The sequence below is a fragment of the Oryctolagus cuniculus genome, chromosome 16, assembly GCF_051225735.1.
Source record: "Oryctolagus cuniculus isolate XC-2025 breed Fujian yellow rabbit chromosome 16, ASM5122573v1, whole genome shotgun sequence".
Lineage (NCBI taxonomy): Eukaryota > Metazoa > Chordata > Mammalia > Lagomorpha > Leporidae > Oryctolagus > Oryctolagus cuniculus.
Window position 1 is genome coordinate 81,215,362 of NC_142882.1, and position 16,551 is coordinate 81,231,912.

General features: G+C 40.4%; 1 protein-coding gene across 6 annotated transcripts in view; it reads right to left on the reverse strand.

Moving 5' to 3' along the window:
* The window catches only part of CDK14 (cyclin dependent kinase 14), a 724,945-nt gene that overhangs the window by 282,261 nt on the left and 426,133 nt on the right, over nt 1–16,551 (reverse strand). For all 6 annotated transcript variants that reach the window (XM_070058421.2, XM_008261493.5, XM_051852767.3 and 3 more), the window contains one exon: nt 10,920–11,043. In XM_070058421.2, the coding sequence (XP_069914522.1) occupies nt 10,920–11,043 (124 nt within the window). The remainder of the gene's footprint in view (nt 1–10,919; nt 11,044–16,551) is intronic.

Genomic DNA, 16,551 nt, shown 5'->3' on the forward strand with positions numbered 1-16,551 from the left:
ACGCCGCAGCTCACTAGGCTAATCCTCCGCCTTGCGGCACCAGCACACCAGGTTCTAGTCCCGGTCGGGGCACCAGATTCTGTCCCGGTTGCCCCTCTTCCAGGCCAGCTCTCTGCTATGGTCCCGGCGTGCAGTGGAGGATGGCCCAAGTGCTTGGGCCCTGCACCCCATGGGAGACCAGGAGAAGTGCCTGGCTCCTGCCATCAGATCAGCACGGTGCGCCGGCTGCGGCACGTCGGCCGCAGCATGCCGGCCGTGGCGGCCATTGGAGGGTGAACCAATGGCAAAGGAAGACCTTTCTCTCTGTCTCTCTCTCTCACTGTCCACTCTGCCTGTCAAAAATAATAATAATAATAAAAAACAAAGATTTACTGAATTTTGAAAGAGTTACAGAAAGACAGGGAGACATACAAATATATAGAAACAGAGACAGAGTGAGAGAGATCTTCCATTCACTGGTTCACTCCCCAGATGGCCACCAATGGCCATGACTGGCCAAAAGCCTGGAACCAGGAGCTGCATCTGGTCTCCCACATGGGTGCAGGGGCACAACCACTTAGGCCATGCTTCACTGCTTTTCCTAGGCCATTAGCAGGAAGGTGGATAGGAAGTGGAGCAATAGGGAACTGAACTGCTGCCCATATAGAATGCCAGTGTTGAAGGTGGTGGCCGGGTTTATACCTGCTATGCCACAATTCCAGTTCCAAGAAGAAGTTTTTTAATATTAACATATGAGAGTACAGTAGACAGTTCACTGGAAAATGGAATTAAAAGATGGTGATTTTAATGCACAGAAATCTTGAAATTCATGCAAAGTTTTTTCATAATATGCATTTTCTGGAAACTATGAAGTCTCACATGCACAGAGTTGAAAAAATTTTTGCAGAAAAATAAATTTATCTTTTATTCAATTTCGACAAACTTTTTAAAGTACCCTTGTAAATACAATCTATTTTAAAACTAGATAAACAAACACATATAGCATTTTAAAAAAACTAGAGAATAAAAGACGAATGAAAACTAATATTCTACTAGCAGTATGAATGTGAGAAAACAGGTACACAATTACAAATTTTTATTTATTTATTTATTTTAATTTATTTGACAGGTAGAGTTACAGACAGTGAGAGGGCGAGACAGAGAGAAATGTCTTCCTTCCGTTGGTTCGCTCCCCAGACAGCCACCACAACTGGAGCTGCATCGATCCGAAGCTAGGAGCCAGGTGTTTCTTCCCGGTCTCCCATACGGGTGCAGGGGCCCAAGCACTTTGGCCATCTTCTAGTGCTTTCCCAGGCCATAGCAGAGAGCTGGATTAGAAGAGGGGAAGCCAGGACTAGAAACGGAACTCATATGGGATGTCGGCGCCACAGGCAGAGAGTTAACCTAGTGCGCCAAGGTGCCAGCCCCTCAGTCACAAATTTTTAAAGAATGTCTAATTTTCAGAATTTATAGCATGGCTCAGATTTTCCATGGTATCTAGTGTTTCTTAGTTCCAGTAAAGAACTTAGAAATCATATGCTTTAGACTGCAAGACTCACTTGCTGTTATCTAAGATTCTAGTACAAATAAGGCACTTTGATGGATCTACCAGTGGTGCCTGGTTTGGGCAGAATTCCAAAATGTGGCTTCCTAATATATGAAGTGCACGACCAGTACTATGGATATTTAAGATGAAGGTAAGTAATTTTAACCATTTTTGCTATAATTTTATAGGAGAAATGGGTTGTAAAAGAAATATTTATAAACCACAGAGAGCATTTAGGAAGCTTTATATTTTACAGAGGGTCATTAATGTATCCTTAATTCAAAGTATAAGTTTACACAACCTTTGTTTTCCTCATACAAAGTTTTTGTTCATTTTCCTATAGGTCAGCACTTCTATTGTTCCTTGTACTGCTTATACAGACTTGCTTTCAGTTTGCCTTATTTGTGCTTTTCAGAGAGTTATCAAACTCACAGAAGTTGAGCCTGTGGCACCATAAATGCCAAAATACATGGGAAACTTAACAACGATTGTCTAAGTATTATTTCCCTTCAAACTGGAATGGTACCACAATAACCAGGGGAAATGGATGGCGTTTTTGAAGGCCATGTATGTTCCATGACATCTGGTCATAGTGTATTGCTTTAAGGGCACAGAAAAGCACTCTATCTTAACTTGCCCTATGTGACCACAAATCCTTGTTGTGCAGAGTACAGCTTATTTTATTTTCCTACTTTGTATAATGAAAATAAGTCACATTCTTGGGGGGGCTGGAATTTTTCTTGTCTTTTGTTTCTTTTTGAGAAACTCTCATGTAAAAATCAGAGCTACTCACTACCTCTGCTCTTGGTTGTCCATGAGGATTATTTGTAGTCTCTTTTTAATCCTGTGTTGGAACTGCCCTCCTCTTCTAGACTGTCTCCCCTTCATGATAATCATGACATCACACAGTGAATGTGTAGTGTGTAACATCAGATGTGGTGAGGGATTCTGAAATCCTGCAGGGTGGACTCAAAATCTCTGTAGCTATTGAATTATCTATGGCCAAAATGTTAGCATGGGTTGTCAGAAGACTGCCAGGTTTTAGCGAGGAGAAAGATAAGTGATATAAAAGAGAGATGAGGGGAAGAAAACTGCTCCCTAACTGGTATTAGTAATCTTCCATGTAGTTAATGGTCTAAAAATTATATATACTTTTAAAAATCCAGGCTTGGTACTGGTAACAGAGATATTGACTTTTCTGTACATTCCTCATTATTGGTTCCTCAGAAAATAATTATTAAGAGTTTATGGGGCCGGTGCCGTGGCTCACTAGGCTAATCCTCTGCCTGCGGCACCGGCACACTGGGTTCTAGTCCTGGTTGCGGCAGCGGATTCTGTCCCAGTTGCTCCTCTTCCAGTCCAGCTCTCTGCTGTGGCCAGGAAGTGCAGTGGAGGATGGCCCAAGTGCTTGGGCCCTGCACCCGCATGGGAGACCAGGAAAAGCACCTGGCTCCTGGCTTCGGATCAGCGCGGTGCACTGGCCGCAGCGGCCATTGGGGGGTGAACCAACAGAAAAGGAAGACCTTTGTCTCTCTCTCTCACTGTCCACTCTGCCTGTCAAAAAAAAAAAAAAAAAAAGTTTATGAAACCAGAGTAAATATCCATATTCACTTCAGCCCTATTTTTCAAATAAAAATTTGAATTTTCAAAAAAAATGTACAGTGCAAGGGATGGAAGAGAAGTCCCCACAAAGAAGAGGACACTAGTGAATAAGGAACCTCTAAGTAACCTTTCACACTTCTCTGCATGTTAACAAAACTCATGGTCAAGTGCAATCTCTTGGGCCTTCAAAAGTATGTTAGTGCTACATAATTCTATAGCTCACTTCAGTGCTACTCTTGCTAACATCAACTGAAACTCTTCCACCCCAGTCATCACAGCTGGCACTTAGGGTTTGAATCATTCCTTATGTAGATGTTTTATCAGGATAAATGCCTATATTTCAATTTCAACTCACATCCTGCATCACTTGCCTGATTTACCACCAACCATTCTGCCCTTACACAAGAGAAAAAAGATAATGTTTTTGCATATTGAAATCCCTCTGCCCAGAATGTTTCCATCGAAAGTACAGAATAAGATGATCAGTCCTATTTGTAGCAGTCTGTTCTGCATTTAATGATGTCTCGTTTCCTCACACGCATGATTTGGCTGAAACTGAACCATCAGTCTTTCAAATTTCCTTATTTCCATGGAGTTTGAAGCTGCCATTCTTAGCAATCAACCCCTATCCACTTTGCTTCAATCTGGTTCATGGTAAAGCACAGAGATTTCTCCTAGATAGAATCGTACAGTATATGCATATTAGATTCAGTTCATATACATCCTTCTGGTTCCCATTAGCAGTTTTCAAAAAATTCATCTGACAGTTTTTAAAAAGGCAGTGAATCTCTTCTGAATGATATTTTAACGGTGGATACATTTCACTCTACTATAGAGTCTTTGGATAATATGGAAGTGTCCATGTAGGTTCACCAGTTGGCTGGTGCCAGGGGTTCATAGTGGGAGAAGCTGTGTTTATGAGAAGGTGGGGGGTATAGGAGCTCTGTGTACCTTCTGTTCAATTTTAGCTATGAACATAAAACTGCCCTTAAGGATAAACTTTATTTAAAAGGAAAAAAATCCTAGTACATTTAGCATGTCAATATGCCTGGGAAGTGTAACATTATAACACAAAACAAAAAATATAATCAGATGTCAAGGTTATCACCATCATCATCATTACCATTCCTCTTGAATAAAAAATACATTTGAAGGAATAAGCCAGATATTAAAAAGAGATTTAAATGAAAAAGCCAAACAATGATTTAAAGATCAGGGAGAACTCAATTTTAAGGATCAACGCTCCTTTACAAAAGAGATACTGCAGTTCTAAAATAATAAGGGAAATAATTATGTTTAGTTCACATATCAAATCAAAATTCTAATAATGTAATCTTCATGATGTATTTCACAGATTTGAAAACATGTACATTTGCATTTGGAGTTTTAATGGAGTTCTCTGAGGAAACTAGGGGAAACCAACTTGTTTTTTGGTTCATATTCAGTATCAACTATTCTAAACATATTCTTCACTTTTTGATCTACATGAAACCAAGTGCCTAAACTTTGCATTAAAATTATTGGCCGGTGCTGCGGCTCATTAGGCTAATCCTCCGCCTAGCGGCGCCGGCACACCAGGTTCTAGTCCCGGTAGGGGCACTGGATTCTGTCCCGGTTGCCCCTCTTCCAGGCCAGCTCTCTGCTGTGGCCAGGGAGTGCAGTGGAGGATGGCCCAAGTGCTTGGGCCCTGCACCCCATGGGAGACCAGGATAAGTACCTGGCTCCTGCCATTGGATCAGCATGGTGTGCCGGCCGCAGTGTGCTGGCCGCGGCGGCCATTGGAGGGTGAACCAACGGCAAAGGAAGACCTTTCTCTCTGTCTCTCTCTCTCACTGTCCACTCTGCCTGTCAAAAAAAAAAAAAAATTAAAAAAAATTATTAATGTGTTAAACTGTTCAAAGGGCCTTCATTAGGTAATAAAATTATTTTTGCTATTAGGAAATATATTCTAAAATGAAAATACAGTAAAAGTGAATCCTATGGGTCATAACAAATGGACTAAATTATATTTAGTTTTAAATTTGTAACCATAGCATCAATGGCAAATTTTGTATGTGAATGATAAAAAAAAATTGTTAAAGGTCTGTACCTTTGAGACTAACAGGCTTTTATCCAAAGACTTTATATTTATCAAACTGACAGACTCAACTCTGCATTTGAAGGAAGTTGATTTCATTCTGTCTTCTGCTATTCCCTATGTGAATTCTGAGAAGCACACAGCAAACAAGCCATGCACTCACTATGTCCTCTACGGAGCCACATTTCTGGTGTGTTCCCTAAATTAATCTAAAATGTGATTAAAAATAATTTCCTTTTTCAAATCTGGAGAAGGAACAGCCTAGAGGAGGGAACTGTCAACATAAGGAAGGTAAAATTCTGAGACCTCTGGTGGGAAAGAGCCCTGTGTAATTTTACTTGATTAAAACCACAGAGCTATTTAACTTGGTTCCTCAGCTAGGAAAGTCAAGAAAATAAGCCAAGATCTTCAGTGCTTATATTTCAGCATTCTTGCTGTCTCTTTCTTTCAGGGGCAAATGTGACCCAGCTGTCTTTCATTATTAGTTAGACCATGACACGTAAAAGCAGCAGCAGAATGGCTGGAAAATGTGGAAGACATCAGCATTGGCTTGCGGGAGTTGCAGGGAGTCCAAATCCACAGACTGGACCATTTTGTTTTCATCTCAGTTAACGTGGCAAACTACCTTTAAGTTTCCCTACCATCATGCTGCAAATGAACTTGAAGTCCTCAGTGAATTTACTTGTCATGCTTTAGTAATTTTCTTTTAATGTGCTCTCGATGCATATTATAAAAGCATGAACTTCATCGATTTGAATTTCCAGAAGATTAGAATCAAAAATCAAGGTCTAGAGAGGGATGATATAGCATGGATTCCAAATGCAAAGGATAGACTTTCACATACCCATGAACATCTGGTCATCAGAAAGGGGGTCAATAATTTCTGAACTGGGGGCCAGAGCTGTGGTGCAGGTTAATCCTCTGGTTTGAGTCTGATCCAGCTCTCTGCTGTGGCCTGGGAAAACAGTAGAAGATGGCCCAAGTCCTTGGGCCCCTGCACCCACATGGGAGACCCGGAAGACGCTCCTGGCTCCTGGCTTCGGATCTGCGCAGCTCCTGCCATTACAGTCATCTGGGGAGTGAACTAGCACATGGAAGACTTTTCCGTCTCTCCCTCTCACTATCTGTAACTCTAGCTCTCAAATAAATACATAAAATCTTTAAAAAAAATTTCTGAATCATACAACATAAAAAACCAGCACTAAAACGACCTTAGAATGTATCTGCCCAATGCTATTCTTTTTCAGATGAGGTGCAAAAAGAGAGACTTCTTCAAAGTCACAAGCCATTATAGATAGAGTCAAGTCTCCTAACTCAACAGTCAATACACTTTTCCCTCAATAACATGAGTTCTGCAGAGTAGCAGCTTCAAATCTTACTCATCTTACTGTATGTTTACAATCACTCTGTGCTGTTTACTTCTGAAGCCTGAGGTTAGGAACACAGTGAATATGGAGCAGGTATGTAGGGCTCATGTGTGGAAGAGGCTGAAAGTAATCCTCATTTCACTGGCAATCGCAACAGCCCCGATAAAAACAACACTGTGTTAGGAACACCTAGTTTGCCAAAGCTGATCAAACAGAAACCAGCGATTTCAGTGCATCTTACTTTTGAGACTGATGCGCAGTTTAGGCATCCGTCCATCTTACTCACTGAACCATTATTTACTTGACAGCTGTTTTGTGGTAAGCGAGGAAACAGACATAGCACATACAATAGTCAGCAAGCAAGACAGTTCAAGTTCTTGGTCTCACAGACCATCCAATCAAGTAGCTAAAGCAAAATATACACTGATAAGTACATGACCAAAATAATTTTAAGTATGCTAGAGGAGCTACTGAAGAAGTCAAACTGTGGGACCACAAAGGGAAAGGTTTCGCTCATGGCACCGTGGCCTCTTTGAACAGGTGTCGTGAACTTGACCTGCATGATGAGGGAAAGGAGGATTAGCATTCCAGACAAAGGTTTGTGTGGGAACACGATGGGGTGTGGAGCATCAAGAAGCAAAGACACAGACTAGATAAAGGAAATTCAAACACTTTTTCTAGGGTACAGCGCTGTGGAGCAGAGGGTTACCCCACTATTTGCAGTGCTGACATTCCATACAGAATGCCAGTTAAAGTCCTGGCTTTTCCGCTTCCCATCCAGCTTCCTGCTAATGGGCCAGGGAAGGCAGGGGTCGACCGCCAAAAGGACTCGGGCCCCTGCTACCTATGTGGGAGACCTGGATAAAGTTCCTGGTTCCTGGTTTCAGCCTGGCCCAGTCCTGGCCATTGTGGACATTTGAGGAATGAACCAGAGGATGGAAAACTCTTTCTCTCACTGTCACTTCGTGTTAAATAAATAAATCTTTTCTTTTAAAGAAAAGACTTTTTTCTATAAGTAATAAAAAGATGAACTATCTTTTAGGAAATAATTCTATTTTATTACATAAAAGTATGCATAAAAAGCTATAGGGATGAGAAATCACACGTAATTTATTATTCAAAATGCACACAGAAAATAAGCTCTGGTGTTTTAAATATGATTTTTCTTCCAAGAAAAAAAAAACAGTCAAACCGCTTGACCACCTGGAATTCAGAACTGCATTCTGTTTAAAGCTGAATGGGTCTCTGAAAACATTACTGCCTAGTTTAATCTGTGCACCAGATAAAATCTGCAAAGTGCTCAGGATGAGCTCATTCATTAACTTTTGAACTGGTTAACTGACAATGTTCTCTAAATGATCTGATGCATTTTTGTATTAATGTATAGTCTATTTATATGGCATGGACGTCCTATCTGCTATATATAGAAAATAACATAAATGAGTGTATAGCGAATAGTAATTTTATAGAAGACAAAGTAAGGCAAAACACCTGGATATATGAATACAAACATACCGAACACCTGAGCTTCACGGATGTATTTTCAGCATCTGAATTCCAGCTTTGCAAACAGCTTCCTGTGTGACCAAGCCCAGGCTAATTTCGATTCCTCCCTGAACCTGAGGTCTCTCTCAAAAATATAAGTAAATATACTTGAAGCAGGAATTTCTGTCCAGCATATAGAATAAATTCAACAAATTCCCAAGTTTTTCCTACTACAATGTATCTTTCTAATAAAAATTGTTGCATCTACAATAAGGGAAAAATCATAGACTATATTTGTCTCTTTTAATAAAAATTTCATGGTATTGCCCAAATAAGAGAAAAAAAGGCAAGACAAGAAACTGGTTAGAAAGCTTTTTATACCTCTTAGTATGAACTAAGGCCTTGTGTTTCTAATTGCTCTACTGACTGGAACCATCCCATCTTGACTAGTTAGCTTCCCTGTGATTTCCAGTGTGTTTCCCTCATCTCAGACAGGCACACGTGCCCAAACACAGTAAATCACAGCTAACTGCATGTCTTAAATTAAAAGACAAAAATAACGCACAATTAATTGGGGCAAATTGTCAGTTAGTGAATAAGTCTCGCTCATTACACTTCGTGCACAGGATATGTGCCAAGTGCACGTTCCAAGCTAGACCATGCAGTCCACAACACTGAGACACAGGCATAACCCTGTGCAGAACAGTCTGATCTGAGGAATCAAAAGCTCTGAAGTGTTCGACACTATAATCACACTGTATGCAGTTTTCATCTCAGAGATGCTACATTCAGACCTGTGCATAATAAAAAACAATTAGAAAGACCTGCAAGCTCGCTGACATGACATTGAACAGAGACGAGGTTTTGGCTATTACTGGGAAAACAGAAGCTGTTAAAAAGATTTTATATATATAATAGACATATAATTATATATTAATTTATATATAATACATATAATACAAATAAAGTATTCATGATACATTCTTCTATGAAAAATGCTTACAAAATAATATACTTTTTGTGTGGACATGTAATAAGTTCAAGAAGCAAGAAATGAGAGAATGTAGGAGGACTGGAAAGACACTGGGAAAATCTAGAATGATGATGTTAGCATTTGTTGTCTCAGTAATTTATAATACCTAAGAACCACTGAAATGTTAAAAAGTTGTATCTTAATGTTTCTAGATCTGATATAATAAAATGTCAGTTTTGAAGACCCAACAGAACCTTTTAAGATGAGCTCACCTATTAGAATAAAAACATCATAAAATTAAAAAAAAAAAAACTCAGCAGTCACATATTCACAACTGTATTGTATCTCTGGTTATATAAACAAAATCATATTTTAAAAAATGTATCTTATAAACATACAAAAGGAGCCATGTCCAGTATAATCATGCATTATAAGTATTTTCATATTATATTAACATACCATAAAGATCACTGTAAATCCTTTTTAATTTACTGATACTGATAAACTTCAGAACATGTCCACAATAAAGCCAATAAACTTGAATTAGAGGACCTGCAAACTTGTCTCCTTCACCTACACCACTCTCCCATTATTTCCTACCCTATAATAGAGACTTTCTACCAGCCACCTAATAGAATTCTAACACCAAATCTGGCAACAAACAACAACAAAACACATACACACACAGGCACATACACACATACACACACTTTCACCATTTTTTCCAAAGTACATAAGGACAAAAGAAATATTTTGCAATAAATCACTTCTCATACTAACTTTTGTTATAGTTCAGTTTTAGAAGAATATACAAAACCTAACAGTAGATTCATTACAAAGGAAATCAACAGTCTACTACCTTGAAATAAGAAATATCATTTTCTGCCCTCTTATATTTACTGAACATGTTGGGGGAATAGGAAAAGATAGTCATATTTTAGCAAAAGCCCACATCACAACCCCAGGCATCTGTAAGTCCCCAGGGTAATAGTTTCATTCCATCCTTAATGGAACAAATTTCCAATCAGAATTTGTATTCCAAACTAACCAAGGCAATGCAACGTTAACACCTCACACTGCTGTCAGGCGTGCCCTGGTGCTCTGTGAGGTGACAGAGCTTGGGCAATCCAGAAACATCAGTCTTGACAAAGAAGGCGGGGCTAGCAGTGAGGGCGTGGCAGCGTGGCTCCCCTTCAGAGGCTCAAAGACAGCATCTGGAAGAAGGCTTCTGGTTGGAAGACAGCAATCTCAAAATTTCTAAAAAGGAATGCCTCCAATGGGTCCAGGAGTAAATGCCGCTTTTTTACCACACTATTGAGCATACTTGAGTAAACAACAGTCCTTTCTTGAAGCGTTGGCACTGCCCCCAGACTTGTAAGATATTACGGGCTTAGGGCGACCGACGCCCTCATACACAGTGATGCTCTGAAATGGCCAGGGGTTTACACTCCTTTTCTTCAAGTTGGGTAGAATACTGATAACTCTCGAAGGTGATAAGGGGTAAATTCAGGCTCATTATACCATCCTGCTTTTCAGTAGGTGACATTTTAATAATAAAAATTTTAAAAAACTACAAAGATTTCCTTGAGTTTTTTTTTAATGCTCAAAATTTTACTGACTTTTACTTAGGAAATACATATTAATGAGATCTGGTTTATGCTTATGAGTAGTTAAGTCTCTCTAGCACTCAGTATAAATGTTCTAAAAATCCATCAAGCATTATGTTTTATATTAGCACAAATAAATAAAAAAAAAAAATCTTTCCTTCCAGAAGAATTGTACCATGATCTACAATGACAGAAGAAGCACACCTAAACAAATGCAGGGCCACCATCTGCCTGGCATTCTCACAGTGTGACAAAATAGACTGGTAATTAACTGCTTTCCTACCGAAATCTGCCAGCTTTAACTCCCCCGTGTCACTGATCAGAAGGTTCTGTGGTTTCAGGTCTCTGTGCAAAATATAACGCTGGTGGATGTAAGACAGCCCTCGCAGCAACTGAAATAAAAATAACTGGAAAAAGAAACAAAACAAAACAGGAAGACAAAAGTTAAAAATCTGAACACAGATAAATGCCACTTTCTACATTCAGTCTGCCAATCACTTGCATTTGGTGGGAATGAGTATCCATCACTAGATTTCCTATCAAATTATTTAAACACAATGTGCAGTATTAGCCTGTAGATCCCTCATTCATTAAGTGGCAATCTGAGCATTTCAAACAACCCATTCTATCAAGCCTGACTGACACCTCTTCAGCAGAGAGATCAATGCCTCAATCTACATTCCATAAATTAAGCAAAATGTAGGATTCAATTTTTTATAATATTTTAATGTCTACAGGCATAAAATTATGTTTGAGAGAAAAACTATCATAGCATTATAGAGATTAAAAACACAGAATTATTTACCAAATTTATGTAACTGTGCACAGATTTAATTCCATAGAAATGACATAAAGATGGTAACCTTGAGTTCACCCATTGACATGCTTTAAGAATGGAAAGATAATTTGAAATAATTAAAACAAAAACAGTCACATGATCCAATTAATAGTACATTGTAATAGATGGCTTTTTGCACATATGGCCACAGAGAATGAGCTGTTGCCTCAAGACAGACAGAACCTTCACTAATTACAGAGCCGACCCAACCTCAAGGGAAAGGACACAGAGCAAAAGGGAGAAATCAAGAACTCGAGAGCAATACTTTTATAAGGAATTTGAAAAAGTGACTAATGGCCTCTCTGTGAACTTTCATATTACAGTGTATCAAATGCTCCTAGTCCAATAACAAAAAGTGTGATTCACTACACTTCTCAATATTCCGCTTAGGAAAAAAGAATATTTTAAGCAATTTGCTTGCCAAAAGACATTTTTTTTTTGAATGTTGATCTTGTAGAACAACAATAAAAACAAATGTTACGTTTTAGTGGCACCAAGTTTCTAGCCTTTATAATCAGCCAGTAACAAAAGGCAGTTTCAGGGAAATTTTAAACGAAATGCAAAATATTGATGGGAGGAAGGGTTCCAGAATATTCAAATGGAACTCTGGCAAGTCCTTGAAGGTTCCAAAAGCTTGCATTTCTGAAGTGTTCCAACCAACGATGGGTCATGAAAGCCAACTCAAGTGATTTTTATAGGGGGCATACCTTGAAATTAAAACAAATTCATCTCAAAATTTCTGTATGTGATAATATGCATAGGGCAGTGAAGGCCTAGGATTATTATTCTCAAAGTATAAATGCAGAAAATAAATGTCCATTCTGTGTTAGCCTAGATTAAATTACTGGTTTAAGAACCCAAAGAAGCAAACATCTCTCTAGATTTCTCATCTTTTCCATTCTTACATATAGCTGATGAAAAGATTTAATGTCATCACTATCGGTTTCCAGTCTCATTCCTCACTTCTAATACCCCCATCATTCTGAATATTTTTTTAAAGATTCATTTATTGATTTGAGAGACAGAGTTACAGACAGACAGAAAGAGAGCACCAATATAGAAAGAAAGAAAGAAAGAAAGAAAGAAAGAAAGAAAGAAAGAAAGAAAGAAAGAAAGAAAGAAAGAAAGAAAGAGGTCTTCCATCTGTTGGCTCAATCCCCAAATGGCCGAAATAGCCAGGGCTGAGCCAGGTGTTAGCTAAGAGCATCTTCGGGCCTCCCACGTGTGAGCAGGGGCCCAAACACTTGGGTCATCCTCTACTGTTTTCTCAGGCCATCAGCAGGAAGCTGGAATGAAAGAGGAGCAGCCAGGACTAAAACCAGTGATCATATGGGATACCAGCACCGCAGGCAGAGGCTTAGTCCATTATGCCACAGCGCTGGCCCATCCTGAACTTTAAAGCTTATAATTTCTAAGGAAGCCAAGGACCCTTTAGTTTAGAAAGAAAGAGAAAGCTTATTTTGTGTTTTCAAACACTTTATGCACACACAACCATACATACACCCACATGTATGCAGAGGCAGAGGCAGACCATGTAACAATTTCAAAAATAAACTGACACTGAAAAGAAATGTTTTGGCATTGTGCAAGATGATAACTGATCTTTGGGATCTATCAGGCACTTACCAGAATATACACTTTAACCACAGAAAAGCATTTTAATTTAACAAGCTCCTAAACCCACTAAATGCCAATTACTCTTCTATGCATTATAGAATATAACCTAATTTAATCTTTGTAATCATTTAAATGAAGTAATTCCCATGAATTTCTGCACATCAGCGATTGAGAGAAATGAGTGCAGTTGCTCAGGACCACACAGCCGTTAACTGCAACGCTAGAACTCGAACTCAGATGCTTTGACTCCAAAGTCAGGGCTCTTAATCACCCCACTCTGGGAATCTTGGCCACAGATCCACTGGCAAAGGCACAGTGTTCGTATAGAAGCTTCGTCCTCCAACTGACAAAATAGCATATGGGTATCTGATAGCCTGGCTCCAGTTAAGCACTGATCCCAACCAGGTGCCCAGGGATTATCATCCCACGTCCCTAAGTTCCAGTAAGCCTACCCCATCCCCTCACACTCAGAGCAAGTTGTTCCCAACGTGATCTTTTGTTCTTGCCTCTTTTGTCAGAAAAAAAAAATCCCTTTTCTCTATTGCCTATGAATCTCTATTTATGTTCCCTGAAGCCCTTCCTGACCACTTCCCTGGACACTGGCCCCACACCGGTGTGTGGAAGATACTCCACCTTCATGCCCCAGGGTAGCCTCTGCATGTGTCTATCAGGATGGCATTATCTATCAGGATGGTGTTAACACCTCCCATCTACTGCGTGCCTTAGCCATCTTCAGAACTTGAGTACACAGCTGACATTCCAATACCAGTGATGTGATGACGGCACAGAACCTGGAGACGTCCGGGTGGTGGCAGGTAAGACCTAACCAACTGGCAACCCTACAACAGGGAGAGTGGGTGGATCAAGCCGCCCCAAAAGGGCTTTTATTTTAATAGCTTCACTAATTAGAGAAAATAGATAATCCTCATGCTAATCCACAAGCTGCTGAAATGGACAGCACACTAAAAGAGATTAAGAAAATGAGCACTACACACTCCAATTGTAAGTGCATACACCGCAACCAAGACCCAAACAGGACAAACATAGCCCCAAATTTTTAGCAATGCTGAAAGTTAAGTCTGAACAAATCTTCACAGAATAATTCATTCAAGGTATATGAAGACTCAACCATGTACGCCAGGTACAGTAGTGGAGGAAGGGCGCGAAGATGAGTGAGATACAAGATGGGGTCTGAACAGCCTCCTGGGGATGACAGATGCACAGACCACCGCCACTGTGCTGTGACAGCAACACAAACTGTGGGTACTGAAAGCAAAGGTGGAGGATATCACAACAAACAGCACTGGAACTGATTCTGCCATTACAAGAAGAAAAACAAGGAGGAGGGAACAAATCATAGAAAACTGGCCACTCTGAAAACAGAATTCATGACCTGTGAAATGTTAAAAGAAAGATGAGTTGATCAGCATTCAGTTGACACAGACGTTGGAGTGCTATTTCAAACCCCTTCTATTCTTAGAGAGAAAACTGAGACCAAGCAAGCAGATATAATATAGGTTCAGAAGAAGAAAATCTCAAAACTAATGAAAGAGGATAATACATGAGAATGTGAACCTGCCAACTCAATATGATAAAAGTAATGGTGGTGAAAGGACAACATAATTCATTGAAATCATGAGCTACGTTGGCATTTTATGAATAATGCTTTAATGTACTCAACAAAATATACACCTGTAGCTACAGGTGGGAAGGCTCTAAGAGTGAGGCACCTTGACCAGTCACACAGTCTACCCATAGATGACTCTCTGGGAATATCTTGACAGCTCAAGCCACAGAGTCTCTTCCTTTAGACCAGTGGGCATGTACCTAACATCTGCATGGTAAGTCTTGCAAAAGCCACTTAAGGTGATTGTTAATGAAGTCATATTACAGGGACCAGTGCTACAGTGTAGCAGGTAAAGCTGCCATACGCAACACCGGCATTGCATATAGGCACTATTTAGAGTCCTGGCTGCTCCACTTCCAATCCAGCTCCCGGGTAATGTGCCCGGGGAAAGTAGAGGAAGATGACCCAAGTGTTTGGACTCCTGCACCCATGTGGGAGACCTGGAAGAAGCTCCTGGCTCCTCACTTAGGAACAGCCTAGCTCTGGCCATTTGGAGAGTGAAGCATTGGATGGAAGATCTGTCTCTCTCTCTCTCTCTCTTTCTAATGCTGCCTTTCAAATAAGTAAATAAATATTTTTTAAAAACTATATTATAACAAGTTAGGGTTGATGTTCTGTGAAAAAGCAGAGGGTGCCACAAGAACAGGAAGAACCATCACATGGCAAGCCAATACACAGAAACATCAGTGCTGCTATAATCATCAATGGTATCTCACCTACTGAAAAGGGACCAACTCTAACTGAAGGTTTGCTCTAATTTAAGAATTCTTCCAAGTACCTTTATGTGGGGAGCAGGGCCCGGCCCCCACAATATGGCGCTGAGAGGGAGTAAACAACTTCCACACAGCTGCCTCACCAATTCGACTAACAAGCTGCAGGAGCTGATCCTGCCCCTGATTGGAGGAGAGCAGCGTGCTCAGCGCGTGGGGAGAGAAAGCCAGCAGAGTTGGGATTGGTGGAAGAGGACTATAAAGGAGGAGAGAGACAACATGCAGGAGGAACATCTGAGAAACCCCTGAGAGAGCCAGCCAGCAGTGTGCCGCTCCTCCGCAGAAGCGGGGAAAGCAGTGGAGGTGCCGCCCCTCTGCGGAGGCAGGGTCGGGGGAGTGGCAGCAAACTCGGGAAGGGCCGGGCAAAGAGAACAGCGCAGGGTCCGGTGTCGTTCCTCCGCGAGTGGGGGAGCGACACCTTTACATATATTACTTAATCCTTTCCATCTATTGTCCTTTACTTTTCCTTTCCTTTTAAACAAATGAGAGGGGCCAGCACTGTGGCACAGTGGGTTAACGCTCTGGCCTGAAGTGCTGGCATCCCATATGGGCACCAGTTCAAGAGCCGGCTGCTCCACTTCCAATCCAGCTCTCTGCTGTGGCCTGGGAAAACAGCAAAAGATGGTCCAAGTGCTTGGGCCCCTGCACCCATGAGGGAGACCCAGAAGAAGCTCCTGGCTCCTGGCTTCAGATCGGCATAGGTCCAGCCGTTGCGGCTATCTAGGGAGTAAACCATCGGATGGAAGACCTCTCTCTCTCTTTTTCTTTCTCTCTGCCTCTCTTCTCTCTGTGTAACTCTGACTTTCAAATAAATAAATAAATAAATCTCTTAAAAAAAAAAACAAATGAGAAAAATAAAGCTCTAAAAGAACAAAATCTTTCTCTAAGACAGCCAATCATCACACAGAGCTTATAAACTTCCCACTAAAATTCATAATCTTAAATGAGGTAGATGCTGAACACATGCATGGATGGATAGTTACATACCTGATAGAGTAAAGGTCTTTTATTATTAAGTGAACCCAAGTTTCTAACCATCTCAATGAACATACAATGAGCATGT